The following is a 16,723-nucleotide window of genomic DNA, read 5'->3' on the forward strand; positions in this document are numbered from 1 at the left end:
TTTTAAATGTAAATGAAGTCCTAGATCACGCTAGATATTCAGAATAAATGAAAGAAGTACTTTCAGAATAAATGAAAATTTATAATTAACGAAAAAAAAATATTTTGGAAAACAAAAGTTAGTGAGAAATAATTTCAGAATAAATGAAAAAAAATCATTTTCGAATGAATGGAAAAGAAATAATTTTAGAATAAATTAAAAGAAAGAATGTTAGAATAAATGAAAATTCAGATTTAGTGAAAGAAATAAATGAAAGAGTTTTCAGAATAAATGAATTTCATGTTTTCAGAATAAATGAATTTCATGTTTTCAGAATAAATGAATTTCATGTTATCAGAATAAATGAATTTCATGTTATCAGAATAAATGAATTTCATGTTTTCAGAATAAATGAATTTCCTGAAATGAATAATCCTGAAAAAGTTTCAGGATAAATGGAAGAAAAAGTTTCAGGGTAAATGAAAGAAATAATTACAGAATGAATGAAAATTCACAATTAACGAAACAAACAACTTTAGAGTAAATGAAAATTCAAAGAAATATAAAATGCTATATGCATATAATTTCAGAATTTATGAAAGACTTGAACAGTTCGTTAGTCACCCTCTCCACCCCACCTTTCCACCCCCCCCCCCCCGCTAGACCCGCGGACATCGTTCTCGGCCAATCCCTACACCACTGCTACTCTCATAGCACGTGTACGGTCCACACCCACGGAAAAAAAAAAAAGAATTAATTCATCGATTCGTATACAGTAATTCTTGGCAACAACGGAGAGAGAGATAGATAGAGAATGGTTTTCTTGTACTTTCGAAGGGGAGAAGGAAAAAAAAATTGTTTTTTTCATTCTTTAATAGTTAATTCCAACCATGAGAGTGGGAGGAAGTGTAGGAAAAAAAGAAAAAAAAAAGCTTCTGGCAGGTGCGCAATAACACTACAGTATATAATTTTAGAAGCCAAGAAATAAAATAAGAATGTTGTCTACTACCGTCTCAAATGCAGACAATTTTTATGGGAAGAGGGTGTACTTTTTCCTCTTTTCGGTCTTTTTCTTCCCATTGTAAGATCATTAACTATACTATCGAGAAGAAAAGTCGGCGAAAAATTATCAGCCGAAAATTTTTCTTTTTTTCCTCTCTTTTTCTCTGCGTAGACTTTTTTCCCACGGCTGCTACTTAACTGTAGATCGTGGAAAGAAAAAAAGCCGGTGCATTTTTCTCCCTCTCCCTCCCCTCCGAGATTTTTTTTCTTTTTTCACTTCTTTTCCCCGTTTTCAGTGATTTTCCGAAGAAGGCGGAGAAAGTGTGGGAATTTTGAGTCTCGCTCCAACATCATTGGATGGAAGAACGAACAAGTGGGTGGGGTGGGATGACGTAAAATCTCCATGTATACGGTATTCGGGTTACGTTTTTTGGACGCTTTTCGCTGTCGGGATTATCGCCAAATTTCACTTTTTTGTTGTCTTTTTTTTCTCCCAATTTATGGAAAGAATTATAAAAGAACATTCTCTTTTATTTTAAATCTTTCACGACAGCTGTTTTGGAATTTGTTTTTGAATTTGATGTGTGAATGCAATTTTTTTTTATGCAATCAATTGATGTGAGTTAAATTGAAGTCTTAATATTTAATTTCAGGAATGTTTGAAAAATTCATTCTTTTTCCAAAAAAAAAAAGTTTTCAGGAAAGGAAAAAAATTCGTTTAATGTTTTAATGAGTGTAAAATTTCTTAATTTTTACATAAAAAAAACAAGATCGGCTTTAGACATTTTACGGCTCCATTATGCGTACGGAAACAATTTTAAAGCACTCCAATAATATCTACTATAGCCAGTGCCGTCTTAACGCATGGGCCCACCCGGGCACGTCCCGGGGGGCCTTAAGAGAAGAGGGGCCCCACAAAAATTATATCTGGTTGAAATTTTCTAGAATTAACCAGGTGGAGCCTCAGAAAAATCACTTGGCCCGGTGGCCCATGATGCTCTTAAGACGGCCGTGACTATAGCAGTGATTCCCAACGTGGGCGTTAACGGGTATAACATAGGATCCTATGGGTTCGATTGCGTTGGGGGGGCGATGGGAGAAAAAAAATTTTGAAGAAGGAAAACTATGTACTATAGCAATGGGCATAGGCGAAATAGGGGGAGCGGCGAAGGGACCAATCGCTCCCCCCCAGTTCAGTAAAAATATTGTATTATCAGCTTAGACAGGAAGACAAAGGTGGACATTAGCTCCCGTTCACTATACAGTGATTACTAATCACTGATTAGCCTCCAGTCCGTTCGAGGAGCGTGCATCCGCTTATGGCTGTGGTTCTCAAAGTGTGGCATCACGCGTCACGGCTCCTCAGGGCGTCGCCAACTTTTGTCAGAGGCGTCGTAGGAGCATTGATGTGTGTGCCTATTCAAGTTTTTAAAGTGGTTCTTTTATACTGGTGAAAATATCTACTAAACTATTCTGGGGAGCCGCTGATGACCCATGAATTAGGCTAGGGAGCTGCGGAGGACAAAAGTTTGATAACGGCTGGCTTATGCAGTGAGGCGAGTACTCTCGCAAGAGATTTGGTGGGGGGGGGGGGAGCAGTGTCATCTTAACATATGGGCCCGCTTGAGCATAGCCCAGTGATCTCAAGAGCAGACGAAATGAGACTGAATGAGTACTTATGAAAATGAGATTTGGTCAACATTTTCCCAATGATGCTCTTAATGCGGCCATGGTGGTCCCACAGAGCAGCTCTACACTAGATAATATAACTAATTTTAGAAGCATCATATTTCAATTTTTTCCACAATAAAATAATAGTTTTACTAGGAAATCAATGGTGGGGGGGGGGGGGAGAGGTTAGCTAAATAACCTTTCCTGGGGGCTCATTGTCTGTGTGCACGTCTGTTAATCAGGAACAACACACATTTTTTTCACGTAAAAAATTCTATATACGTAGACTTTTTCTACAAATAGATCTTTTTAGACCTAAACCTTCAAATATTTATTTTTTTATAGACCAGTATTTCCCAAAGTGAAATACCTCCCTCTGAGGGACGATGGAATGGTCCAGGGGGTGGTAGAAGATACGGGTATAACATGGGATCCTATGGGTTGGCTTGAGTTGGGGGTAGACGATGAGAAAAAATAGTTCTGAAGAAGGGGGCGATGGGATGAAAAAGTTTGGAAAAGTGTTGTAGACTTTTCTTATGACTCAAGCTAGAGCTTTGTTATGCAGTTAAATTTAAAATGAGAATTACGTAGTCAATATAACGTTGCCACTAATAATTTTATTTTATGGCTTTTAATTATCTGCGGTCCGACGGAACTGCTATCAGGACTGTAGTGGGGCAGACTTTTCCTTGGGGGGCCCTCCCTTGAAAGGATTATTATTAGGCAAAACTAATGTAAACTTTTTTGGGGCCCCCATTCGGCAGTGCTCCGGTTGTCCCAGCCTAGTTACGCAGTGCCGTCTTAACGCATGGGCCTACCCGGGCACGGCCCGGGAGCCTCACAAAAATGAGATTTGGTTGACATTTTTTATAATTTACCTGGTAGGGCCTCAGAAAAACCACTTGGCCCGGGGGCCCATGGTGCTGTTAAGACGGCCCTGTAGTTACGGCCCGGACTGCAGCCGATATCCCGAACTGAATATAAATAAGTTTCCTGCATCAACCATCAATATTATTTCGAAATACTGATGAAATTGACTATCGAGAAAAGCTATTTTTCATTCAAAAAAATTAAAATTGTATTGAGTAAAAATTTCATGATTGATTAAAGTTTCATTTTATTTCTTTTTGCAAAATGATTATTTTAGTGAATAATGAGGAAGAAAAATGAATTGTAAAGAAACTTACATCCCGTTGTTTCCTTCATTATGGAACAAAATAATTATCGGGTAAGAAGTTATGAGACGTTCAATAAATTAATAACGGGACATGAAGATAGTCTGGTGCGTATTTCCTCATGTTGGAATTTCAAGTTGGCATCTGTTGGCTCAAACCGAGAATTTTCCCACGCTTTCCTTGGCGAGAACACGATATTCACACACACCGAGCGGGGAGAGAAAGAGAAAAACTAGAAGAGACCGTGGCAACCCCAAAAAAGTAATCAGTATCAAAACTACAGTCGACTTCTTGAATTCATCTAGTAGAGCTTGTGATTCCGGCCTGGTACAATCCAGTAAGGAATTCCACACTCGGCAAGCAGCTAGTCAGTCACTTGTATTTCGGTCGTCCTCCGATCACGTTCGTCCTCCATCACATTTGATTTGGATGCTGCGGAAAATTTTGCGGAGGAAAAAAAAATAGATAAAGAGTTACTTGTGATAAAAAAGTTAACCATCATCGGATTATTACATTAACTGCAATATTTCATCGGCTTTAATTTTTACCCAGGATTTTAAAATAACTAAAGATGAGCCAAGCGGATATCCAGACTGGTGTTTTCAACGAGGAAGTGTTCCTAAAAGCCGTCCGCAAAGGGGACACCACGGAGCTGCAAAAGATCCTACAGAGATGGGAAGGAGGTGTCAACGTCAACTTCTACGACAAGGAAGGCCAAACGGCGCTGCATCAAAGCTGCATGGACGGCAACTTGGAATTAGTGAAATTATTAGTGAAATTCGGTGCCGACGTGCGACTGGCCAACAGGGACGGCTGGAACGCCCTGCACATCGCCGCGTACGGCGGGCACCAAGACATTGCGCTATACCTCATCGCTAATTCTAGGAGGTGAGAAGTTTCAATAGGGATAACCTAGTCTTGGACTCGATTATTATTATTATTTTAATTATTGTAATTATTATCCGTCGTTATCGCTTATCGAAAGAAATCGAAACAACCTGATCAGCAATAATTGGTGATTTGCCTTCCGCCTTGAGTGACTCAACGGTGCCAAGCTTTCATCTTCTCCTTGATGACCATTTGCGGATTCATAAGAGTGAATAATCATGAAGTATGCCAACCCTGAGTGATTTATATCGTTCCTCACCTTCTATATTGAACTGTTCCATGGATCCATAAAGTCCCCACAAAAGAACTCGAATTTCTCTATAAAGAACATTGCTTGATAATCATTTCTTGGTCAAATAGCTTCGGTTTCTCCGCTATCCACCCTCATTGCAAAAAAAAAAAATTGTGCCGAGCTTCCAGTATTGTGTTTAGTGCGTGTAGATCCCTCCATCTCTCTCCCTCCTGCGTGCGAAAACTCACCCGACTTATTCCCATGATATTCCGTGTATAATGATGATTGTGCAGTGGCCTGGGAATTGGGATGGCGATACCCGAGAAGATGGAAAAGAAAAAAAAAACCTTAGAAAAAAAAGAAAAATGAAGAGAGAGAGAAGCCGGTTCTTTCTTTTTTGGATTCTTTCATTTTGATCATGTGGACTGGAGGCAAAATAACATTGTTGAGCTGCTGCTGCATTCTAAAAACCAGCTTGTATATAACGATCTTCAGTCTACTACTGCATTTGGAAAAGAAAAAAAAAGAAGGGGGGCCCCATTTAGACGGAAGTGAAGGTCATCATCGGCTTCCATGACGTCACAACATCATAATCACTGATAACGATAGTGATACCAAAAGAAAAAAGAAGTCATCCCAAAGAAAAATATCATTAGAAAAGAGAAGGAAAAGAAATTGATGAATTTCTACAGTATTTTTCTATTCTTTTATTGGTAAGCATATAGTCTTTTGTTTTTCTATTATCTATGTGTTTGATGGATCTGTTGTTTATCCTCTTCTTTTTCTTCACACACACAGGACCGCAACTAGGTGTCAACTGGAGTAAGCCCGCATTTTGGCGCCCCCCGAGTAAGGAGCAGTTAAAGGGTGAATTTAGCGCCCCCCCCCCTCTAGCCAGCTCCCGGGGGCACCAGATCCTCCTGCCTCCTCTAGTTGCGGACCTGCATGCACACAATATGTAGATTATGAGGACATTTTTTTTTTAACAATGTTGAAAAGAAGAACATTTCCGATTATTTTATGGAAACTGAAAAATTTAATTTCCCACTTCAGAATCAAAGAAAAATTTAGTTTCTGTAGAATAGGGGTTCCATGCTCCAGGGGCTCTAAGGCTGCTCTAGGACCATAAAATAAATTCCAATATTCGATAAATACATTTAAAAAAGAAGCCCACGGGGCTCCACCATAGAAATTGTAGACTACAAAAGAGCTCCATGAGTAAAAAAAAAAGAGAACCACTGCGCTTGATGAGTTCGGGGGGGGGGGGGGGGTTCCTGGAACCATTTTTATTTCCCGTGGAAAAAATATCATTTGGTGGTGAAACACTGAATCAATTTGCCGGTATTAAAAATACTGAAGTAATTAACAAACAAATTAATAAATAAAATCTGGAATGAAACAAATACGTATATTGAGTGAAATCCGTATGAAAAAATATCAATGTTTCATGAGGAACCTATTTTATTAAGAGCCTGGGATCCCGTTTTACACAACCGCAAGACATCATTTTTTATCGCGGTATAAACTAAAAAAGGATTTGCCTTGCCTTGGGGGGCCTACGATTTGTCAAGCTCTGTAAATATAAGTTTTTTTCATAAAATCAGATTAATGATGGAAACTATTATAAAAACTATAAAAAATTATTATCATTATCAACACTCCGAAGTATCAGGATGTAGAAAATTATGTGTATATAATACTGAAAAAATAATTCGTGTGTCGAAATTTTTCCAGTTCCGAATTCCAATTATTGGGGAGACGAATGCCTCCTTGAGTGTTATCGTGAGCTATTTGTAAATAAGCAATAGAAAATATTCGTTAATAAATTATAGTTTCTAGGTAATAGATAGATTAAATAAAAGGAAAACTTTAGAAAATTGAAATAAAAATCATGAAATGGTATTTTTTTTTAAATCTTCAATAATGATTAAATCGACCAAGTAATGTAAGGGATGCTGTACTTATTTTTCCTAATTCATGCAAAGCTTTCAACATATTCGTATAATATACATAGTTTCCCGAATTTTTTGTTCCATCGCCCCCTTCTTAAGAATTTTGTTTCTCTCATCGGCGCCCCTTCCCAGAAATTCAAGCGTACCCATAGGATCCCACGTTATACCCGTAGCTTCTATCCCCCTCGGACAATTTCGCCTCCCACCAGGAGGCGATATTTGCCACTTTGGAAAACACTGGTGTGATGGAAGCATCCCATAGTCTCATAGGTGTAAATCTATTTATGTATTAAATATTCATATTCGTTCAATTCTCATTCTGGTTTAGGGTAAGGCACCTAACTGGTTTAGTAAGGTGCCTTATAAAAGGTACTTCTAGGAGCTTTAGTGTGCTTCGCTGCTCCTAGGGCCGTCGCCAATCTTTGTCGGAGGCGTTGCGGAGATATTGATAGGAGCGAGCTGGAAACATCAATTTGAGTGCTTAGTTATGCTTTGTAAAGGTTCTTTTAAGCGCGTTTTCATAAGCGCGTCGATCCTGTAACGTACGACCCCCTGCAGCGATTTTAATCCGTTCGTGGGTACACAAACTTCCTTTACGTCGTTGAAAAAAAAGATTCTCGGGGGGGTCCAGTTCAAACAGCTCAAGAATCGTTCACAACACCGTACCAATTACTGAACAACCAATTGTGGATGCTTACATTGCATAATCCACGCGCTAATGTATACGTGCCTTTATGAGTGAAAATATCTACCAAACTATTCTTGGGAGCCAAAGATAAATCATGAATTGGGCAAGGGAGCCACGGTTGACAAAATTTTGAGAACCACTATATTAAGGGGTGTAGTTCGATCGTTGGACCGATCGATTCTGATTTTTTCCCCCGCATAGCGTTTCAGCTACGTGAAATGCTAGCAGTGGCGATGTCATGGTGTGGCTTGGTCTGGTGTATGAAAAAGTTATGTTGAGGGTGAATGCTGGAAAATGTTCTATGATGAGATTCTTTAAAAAAATACGAGAATCTGACTTCCAAGTTCACTGAGGTTGCGGTCCAGTGAAAAGGTTACGAATCACGGGTAGTTACGGACTGCACCATGAGAGGGGCTGGATTAGACCTCAAGTCCACACTGTAACATCTAATCGACTTCCCTGCCCCCCCCCCCAAGTCTTCATAAAACAGTTGAACAGCTAATAAGGGACTGTTCAACAGAAATTTACATATGCTGTATATTATCCACGCACCCTAAAGCAGATTGCATTGTTCTGCAGCGAACCCTCGGCTGACTGGAAATTGTCCTACGGTAAAAATTCCCATAACAGTGTTCCTACAATTGACACCTTAAAATTCTTCCAGATTGTTCTGCATATTCTGCTTTGGGGTCACGCGTTGTCCACCTTAAATTGGTACCGCACATCAATTGACAAATCCCAAGCACACGGTTGCCATGGCGACTGAAAAATTTCACCAAACTCTCCGATGCATGATTGCTTGATCATGATTAATTACTTCGTGTCAGTGCAGGCCATTTTATAAGAAACTGAAACTTATGGGCCACTTCGAAGAAAGAGAATCCAACAGTTTGGCGGAAGTCATAATCATTGACAGTAAAACAATAGGCCAAAGCCCACGAGTGAACATTTTTTTCTTCTTCTCTTGGGCCAAATAGTTTTTTGTCAAAAAAAGCCAAAACTTGTCAACGTAACTATTAAATACTAATATTAATACATGAGAAGGGGGGTCATCAAGTTCTCCTGATAGTTAAAAACAAATACACATTCGGCTCCCGAGAAATTCAACTAGCACCTAAATTTTTTTTTTTCATCGATTTGTCAAGCCCCTGCCATATGACCGATTTTGATCTTCGGTCAGACACACACACACACACACCTGTTGTTTTAAAACATCATAACATGGCCGGTCTCTCTCTGGCTCCACTAGATAGAATAAATCTGGGCTTGGTATGTTTATTATTATTATTCAGCTTGGTTCTCCACACACACACACACACAGATTATCCCTTCCCATTCCAATCCATCTTCCAGAGAAAAAAAAATTAGAAGGGGGAAATATAGTTCTCTCTCTAGCAGATGTTTTACGTAATTTTTTTTTTCTTTCTTTTTGAGACCACTCCCACTATCTGTGAAATCCCTGTTCTTTCTTGACAAAGGTGGATTATATTCTGAAGGTGGGGCCCATTCTTCTTTTACCTTTCTAACACCAAGTACAATGGCTTTTTTTTTTTATTATTTCTCATTCTTGGGGTGGAGGTACGTTTTCGAGATCGAGAGAGTATAATAATAATAAGGAATGGCGTTGTATACACGCACGGGATTCCTATCCTACCCCGTGGATTTGCAACTACTATTTTATTATTATTATTATTATTATTATGCAGCAGTATGTAGAGAAGAGTCGGAGCAAGAGCACATGCTGCTGCTGCTGCTGATCCGACCGAATGCCTTGGAGGTACGAATTCCACGAAGTTCTGATTATCTTTTAATAGAGGGGATGAGGAACGGGTCTTTCAACTCCGAACCGGACCTCTCTTTGGATGTTTTGGATCCGTTTTGGACATTCATTCATTTCACTGGCTGTGTAATAATAACATAACTCGTTTCTCTTTTGCCTCTGACCAAAAAGAAAACTTTCCCCCCTCGTGACGGACATATTCATATTTTTGGTTGTTTCGTGTTCTTTTTTTTTTTTTATTCGGTGGGACGGATCATTTCGCGGTTTTTTTAGGACCGACTGAATTGATGGTTTCATTTTCGCTGCTAATGAATGCCGTCGACATTTACAATGCCTATAAAATGTACTCATCTCTCTCTCTTCGACTGGCCGGTATAATGAAAGAATTCACTGTCCTGTATTGTTGATGAATTGACAACCAAAAAAAAAGGGTAGGAATCTCACTCTGTCGGCGATTTCAACATCTCATTCACTGACCGAAATCTAATTAGACCAGGGGTGCACAATCTCCGGCCCGACAAGAGGGGTGGATTCCGGTTCCATCCGGACCGTGAAAAGTGTTCCTGTGTAGGAAAGTATCAATACACACAACACCATTAACGCCTAGACGAACCATATTTCCTTAACAAAAATATGGCCAATCGGGATTCATACCGGATATCACCAAGTATCACAAAAAATTGTCAATTATAAGCAAAGTTGGCAATTACAGTCAGAAAATTGTCAAGGGCAAAGTAAAATCGCCAATTTCAGCCAAAGATTGACAAGGGGGGGGGGGGCATGTGAAGTTGCCAATTACAGTCAAAACAAATTGTCAAAGGCTAAAGGCAGTCATGAAAATACTGTATTTTTAGTGCGTTGTTGACAAATAAAGGGAAAAAACTGAACATTTTTTATGATAAAGTTGGGGTGACGAAAAATTATACTGAAATATCCCGCAAAATTATTAGTCATATATGATTACCCCATACATACATACAAATTTCTGACCCGCGAGCGACAGAATTACCGCATACCTGGCCGGCGGACTGAAAAGTTTGTATGTACATCTGCACTAGACACTGAATCGGTATCTCACCTAATTCCGTAACTTTTGACCACCAGAGGCTCCCTTACCCTATAATAGGGATTGACAAGAAAAATAGGTGCCATTTTTTTTATTTTTTTTTTGAATGAAATGGTTCACAGTAATCACTTATTTCAAAATAAACTCTTGCTTTTCGATTTTTCTTGGACTTAGTGATCCACCCCTTTCCCTCTTTCCTTCTTCCCAGGTTGGTAGACATGCTGGCATAAATTCCGAAAATTTTGTATTGTCCTCAGCTCTAGTTTAATAACCACGCATACAATTATTTTTTAGACACCAATACCAATTACTTAGACGCCATGGCATTCCGGCATAGTATTCTTCAGGCCCTTACCCTATGATCAAATAACAGTAGGGTCAGGGGGCGGCTTGAGACAAAATTTTCATCCGTGTAAGCCACGTCAGTAAAACGACTCGGAAAACTCACGCATTTGTATGCGCCAACAGTTCCCAAAGTGTACGTTATTGCTCCAAGGGAGTGTCGCGGTGGGGAATGGTATTGATGTGTGACAGTGCTTTGAAGCAGTTCTTTGCCAGTTTATTCTGGGGAATGTACAGCGGTGTACGGTTTAAACGTAAAAATATATTCTGGCTGGGTGTCTCGGATTAAATGTGAACTACAACATGGGAGCCGAGAGAGTGGTGTAAGTTTGAGAGCCACTAGTATACACCATGCATATGCATCAAAAATTGGTTTTCTCTGCAAATTACTCCACCCAATGCATTCGCAGTGTGAAATTTTAGTCAAAACTTTTTTCTTAAATTTTTCACCAATGACTTTTTCCCCCCATTTCTGATTTGTAAGCACAAACAACCGAAAAAAAAAAATACGCGATAAATCCCGAGCCCCGGAAAGTGCCAGCTTCACGCTTTGGGGAGGGGGGGGGTGTATTCTCCTTGCCCAGTGGAAACCCAAGTAAGGGAAAAAAAATTTAGTGCATAGGAAGGTCCGTGAAAAATTATAACTAGCTCTGAGATGTGTGCCCCCCCCCCCCCCCGCGATCTACATAACATATCTACGTAACATATCTACTTGAAATAGCTACGGGGAAGTTTGAGGTTGGGATACCTTGAGTGAAAGGACTTATATATGGGAATCTCTTGCAGATTAAATGTCAGTCGTAAAATTGCCAGTTCCTTTCTCAGTTTTATTAGTCAATTATCATTGGTAGTTTTGATTTCACGGGTCACTTCAAATGACTCCGAGAGCTTCATTTTGTCTACAGGTCATGGGTTAGAACTTCCTGTCCATTAGATAATGATTGAGAGCCTAAGTTTACATTGAAGTCGAATTTATACAACTAAACGATGGATATACAAACATGTAACGCCAATCATATGTAATAACGTCCTACACGCAGTCTAACGTCTTAACGCATGTGCTCGACCGGACATGAGGTCTCAGTCGAATAGGGATCTCTTGATCATCACTTACTTGCCTTGGGGCCCCCCATGATGCTCTTGAGATGGCGCAGCCACAATGGACCCTCCCCCCCTTAAAATTCCAAAAAAATGACAATTTTTTTGGATATAATAAATAAATATTTTATTTCCATTCATTATAATGACTATTGTACTCACTTGATTGTTTAAAAAGTGTGCGTAATTTATTTCTAAAAAATTAATTTTGATTATTTTTCTTATCTTTTCAGGTTATCATCTCTGACTGACACTGGATAAACGGTTATACAAGATGGATCCTGCGATGAAAAATCCTCAAGTATCCAATTTCAAAGTTCCAGATTTGCCTCCTTTCGTATTAGGTGACTGTGATCAATTACTATAAGATGGAGAATCTACGCCACTGTGTTACTAATTTCTACTACGGCTTGGAAAAAGGGACATGGGACATTCTGCACCGCATCATTCCAATATAATCACACGCGCCAAATCACTACAACATTAGTGAAAATTGACAGCCGCATTTCCATAAATATACGTAAGATGAATTTTACTGTCATGGGAATGACCTCAGCCCATTACACACACATACAAGAAGCTTCCGAAATTTTCCTTATACATTACAATACAGTAGCACTCTAATTTTGACGGCGGATATTGTTCGTTGTGGAACGTATAATGTATGTATGTATATGTGTAATACCCGTCGTGCTTATATGTCGTGTTTCGTGTGTCGATGTACACTGAGAGAACATTTTTTTCAATTTTTTTTTTTTTTTTGAGAAGAGAGGAGTTTCCTGGATATAATAGGGTAAATACGATGAGATGATCGCTTATTTTGTTAACTTTTTTTTCAGGGATTATTATTATAATTATTATCACATCTGAGTCACTCAGTGGGCGATTTTTTTTTTTTTTTTTTTTTTTTGTAAAACAGATGATAGATTTTGTAAATTAATTTGTTTGTACAGTTTGTGTCTACCCTCTGTTGATCATTAAAAAAAACCATTGTTGAACTTTTTATATATTACGTGTATGTTTTATTTATTACTCAGCGTGCGAAACAAAAAATTCCCTCGAAATGTTCATATTCCACCATTAATCACTCAACAGTTCAATCATTTTCAGTCCCGTATTTATTTCCATTTTTTAAATTCTAGTAATTCAAAGGGAAAATGCATAAAAGATAGATGTGATCTTTATATGTGGCCAAAAATTTAAACATTCATTTTGAAATACAAAAGTGATTATTACATCGAGGCACACAAACGTGTTGCCCGAGTGTACTCAGGGTCAGTGTTCTCCAATACGCATCAAAATTTAATTTTACTCCCCCAAATTTCGTGGAGAAGTGAAAATACTACTTGAAATTTTAGGTAATTTTTCTGAATACAGTAATTTCCTCTGTTTTTCATTAAAAAAAAATATCCGCTCTTTTTATAAAACTACCCCTTAAAATTTTAGAGAGGAGTGAAAATTACTCTTCAAAGTTATTTTTTCGGATAACACTTCTCGGGATATTAACTGTTGAGAGGTTAAGTTAAAAGTAGAAACTTGCGTACGTTTCAGAGCTGTGGTTCTCAACCAGGGTCGTCGAACCACTTGGGGTCTTCAGAAGGATTTCAAGGGGTCTGTTAGATTGAATGAGAAAACAATTAACTTCTTGTTTTTTTTACATTATTATATGCTGAATATTATTTAGTAAAGAGGTCCTTGGCCTGCATCTTATTGGCAAGGGGATTCGTGACTTTCGTCTTATTCGCCCAAAGGGTCCGTAGAACGCAAATGATTAAGAACCTTTCGAGAGAGGAGACTAATCGGGTCTCGATCGATTGCCCTCAAGATGGATGGCTTTGAATTTTCAGTGTTACCGCAACAGATCGATTACCCTCAGTCTGATTTTCGTCATTGTCTTTGATGGGGGGTTCCAAATTTCTCAAACATATTATCTGAGTAACCAGTAATATATACAGAAATTATGTGTAATTTTGGTTAAGAGTGAAAGATGGATCGAAAATAATGCCCATGCGAGAAAATGTTTTTACTAGCGTCATCTGCTGTCAATTTAAAACACTATAATTTCTGAATTGATCCATATTTAAGATACGTTTATCTTTTTTTAAAAAAAATTTACATTATGACTTTGATAAAATTTATTACAATTGAGTTTAATTTAAGTGAAATTTGATAGTCATCTACCGGTTAGAATAATTTTAATTTATTTTATTATCGTGGATTAGTATAATTGAATGTCCGTTTGAAGTTTTGGTTTCGATTTTTAGCGTTCCAATCAGAATTAGTTTCGGTTTCACTAGAGGCATCTATTGTCAATTATAGGTAATATTTTATGTGGACGTCGTAAACGGTATTGTTTTCTTTTTATTTCCTTCTGAAAAACTACTTGTATTTTTTTTTGTAAATATGTACCGTAATTTATAATTTTAACAATATTTAAGAAGTTGAGCCCACTTACAACAAAATCGGATATTAATGAAATATCGGTTAATACGATTTTTTTCCCAACTTCATGAACCACAAGCCATGGAACGTGTCGAAATAGTTTAGTTTTTAGTCAGTCTCTCTCTCTCTCTGACTTCAAATGACATTTTCTGATTTTATACAGGTGAACTTTGGTGATATCTCTTCTTTTTTCCAAAAAATTAATTTCTCAAAAATTTGCAGAATACTTGATTATTTTGATAAGTTACGCCAATTTATAAAATAACACTTATAAATATTAAAATCTTGATACTTGTTGCAATGTATTTCATACGGCTTATTTGTTATGTTTTGAGTGTAGGAACCACAAGAGCTGGACAAATCTACTATCGTCCGACGTGCATGTAAAAATTTTGAACCGGGCAGAAATAATTTTTATTAACATTCGCCTCGTTTGATACATAAATTTTCCATATATAGTGATACTTCGGCTAACGAAGAGATGATTCGTTCCGGAATCACGTTCCATAGCAGCAATCTTCGTCCGCGAAAACGTCATTTTCCATAGGTTTCTATGTAAAATCGTTCCAGGTTCGGCAATTTTCCGTTCCTGGTTCTTGGAAGTGTTGAAATGTCCCCCCCCCCCCCCTCCTCCGAAAAAGATATTATAGGAGGCTTCAAGTACCTTGCTGAAACAAGTTCCTGTTTCAAGGCTGTAATCACCGCTTCTCTGGTATGTTTTTTGCCATACACGGAGATCCCCTAACTGTAGTCGATCTCCTTATGTGAGAGCCTATAGGGCAGAGGTCTTCAACCTTTTTCTAGTCGATAGTACTACCTGTATCCATCATCAAAAGAAGAGCACCCTTACGGGAAGCTCAACATATGAATGCATAAAATCAGGATTGATTTCAATCCTTAACTGCAATTTGTACAAGGTATTTAATTTTAACTTCAACCAAGTGCTCACGAGCACAAAATCGGACACGAGCATCGAGCACTCTGGATGTTCCAGGGAGCAACCGTGGTGCTTGCGAGCAACGGGTTGGAGATGCCTGATCAAGAAATCCTCTGATCAAAATAAAAATTCTTGATCATACACGCCATATTTCAGTCTAAGCTAAAAATCGCCATTTGCTTGACTAAAATCTTCGATGTTAAGGATTAAGTCAAAACGTAATGAAGTCGACCACGGGAATGGTGATCGAGGAATATTATATCCTAGGAAAACCATTATATTCCAGGCAGTGGCGTCGGGGTGCCAGTGCTGTGGATGCTGGAGCATCCGCAGTAATTTATGTCATCGGTCTGAGTACCCATTGAACTGTTCAAGAAATCAAAATTTCTTTACATTAACAGTCAAAACGAAAACCAGCAAGCTCCAAACACTTCCGACACTCTCTAACGATATTCATAGCTAGAAATTGTCATCTGCTATAGATGGCGCTGTCTTGGCACACCTTTAGTTTTCTCGGAATGAAGTGTAGCAGTATTACTTCACATTCAGGCTTTGCTTCTGAATAAGAAAAAATTTCTGATTTTATAGAATATAATCCTTATAAAAAATTCCATTTCTGCTAAACACTTCGTTTTGCTTGATATTCATAAATATGATAATTCGTTATAAGCGATATTTTTAGCACACTCATTTGGTATTAGGGGTTCACTGGGACGGGAAAAAATTCATTGTAACCAATACTTCGTAATATCCGATTTCGTTATAAACGGGCGCTCGACCGTAATACCTAAAAATATGACTGTTATCACAAAATTCTGGTCTTGATCGATTAAATGGCTTGAAGAGATAACCAAAAAAGGATCTGCACACGTGTGTTATCTCTTAATCATACCCCAAGTGCGATAGATCATGGAGATATTTCTTTTTCAAGGATGAAGATTGTTGTTACATTTTGTTGCTGCAAGAAAAGAATGCACGAAACAATATTACATACCCGGGGTTTTAAAAAAAACCCTCTTTCGCGTAGGTTAATGATGATGGAATGAGCATTTTAGACGTGCTGTTACCCACCCCCTCTTGTAGTATATAATATAACAATACCGAAAAGACGATAAATTCCTAGCATTTTTCCGCCGTGACGGAACTCTTACAATAAAAATCTCTTGAACCGAACCTCTTAAAAAAAAAAAGAAGGTGGAATACTTAATGTTTTCGGAAAAGGAATCGTCGATTTCGGACTCTTCCATCATATGTTGCACTACGTAGGTATATTATATGACTTATTATATTCGCATCGAGTGATGAGATAAGCCCCCCACGCGGATGTTATTCCGAATCTTTAACCTTACCAAAAAGATCGTGCATACGTACTGGATTTTTATTGCAGTTTTATTCTTATACTAGATGTAGTGCATTTGTCATTTATACGGTCACGATTATAGCCCTATAGTTCAGTGTTTCTCAACCTATG

At 38.2% G+C, this 16,723-nt stretch overlaps 1 protein-coding gene across 1 annotated transcript; it reads left to right on the plus strand.

Annotated features, from left to right (window-relative positions):
• Positions 1-4,106: 4,106 nt before the first annotated feature.
• Positions 4,107-12,880, plus strand: LOC149086964 (notch-regulated ankyrin repeat-containing protein A-like). Its single transcript, XM_089231172.1, has 2 exons — positions 4,107-5,660; positions 12,107-12,880. The coding sequence occupies exon 1, from the start codon at positions 4,399-4,401 to the stop codon at positions 4,717-4,719; it is 321 nt and encodes a 106-aa protein (XP_089087298.1). The 5' UTR covers positions 4,107-4,398; the 3' UTR covers positions 4,720-5,660; positions 12,107-12,880.
• The last annotated feature ends 3,843 nt before the right edge of the window (positions 12,881-16,723 follow it).

Source organism: Pholcus phalangioides, unplaced genomic scaffold, assembly GCF_987345545.1.
Source record: "Pholcus phalangioides strain wild (caught in Gottingen) unplaced genomic scaffold, Ppha-v1.0 ptg000004l_1, whole genome shotgun sequence".
Taxonomy (NCBI): domain Eukaryota; kingdom Metazoa; phylum Arthropoda; class Arachnida; order Araneae; family Pholcidae; genus Pholcus; species Pholcus phalangioides.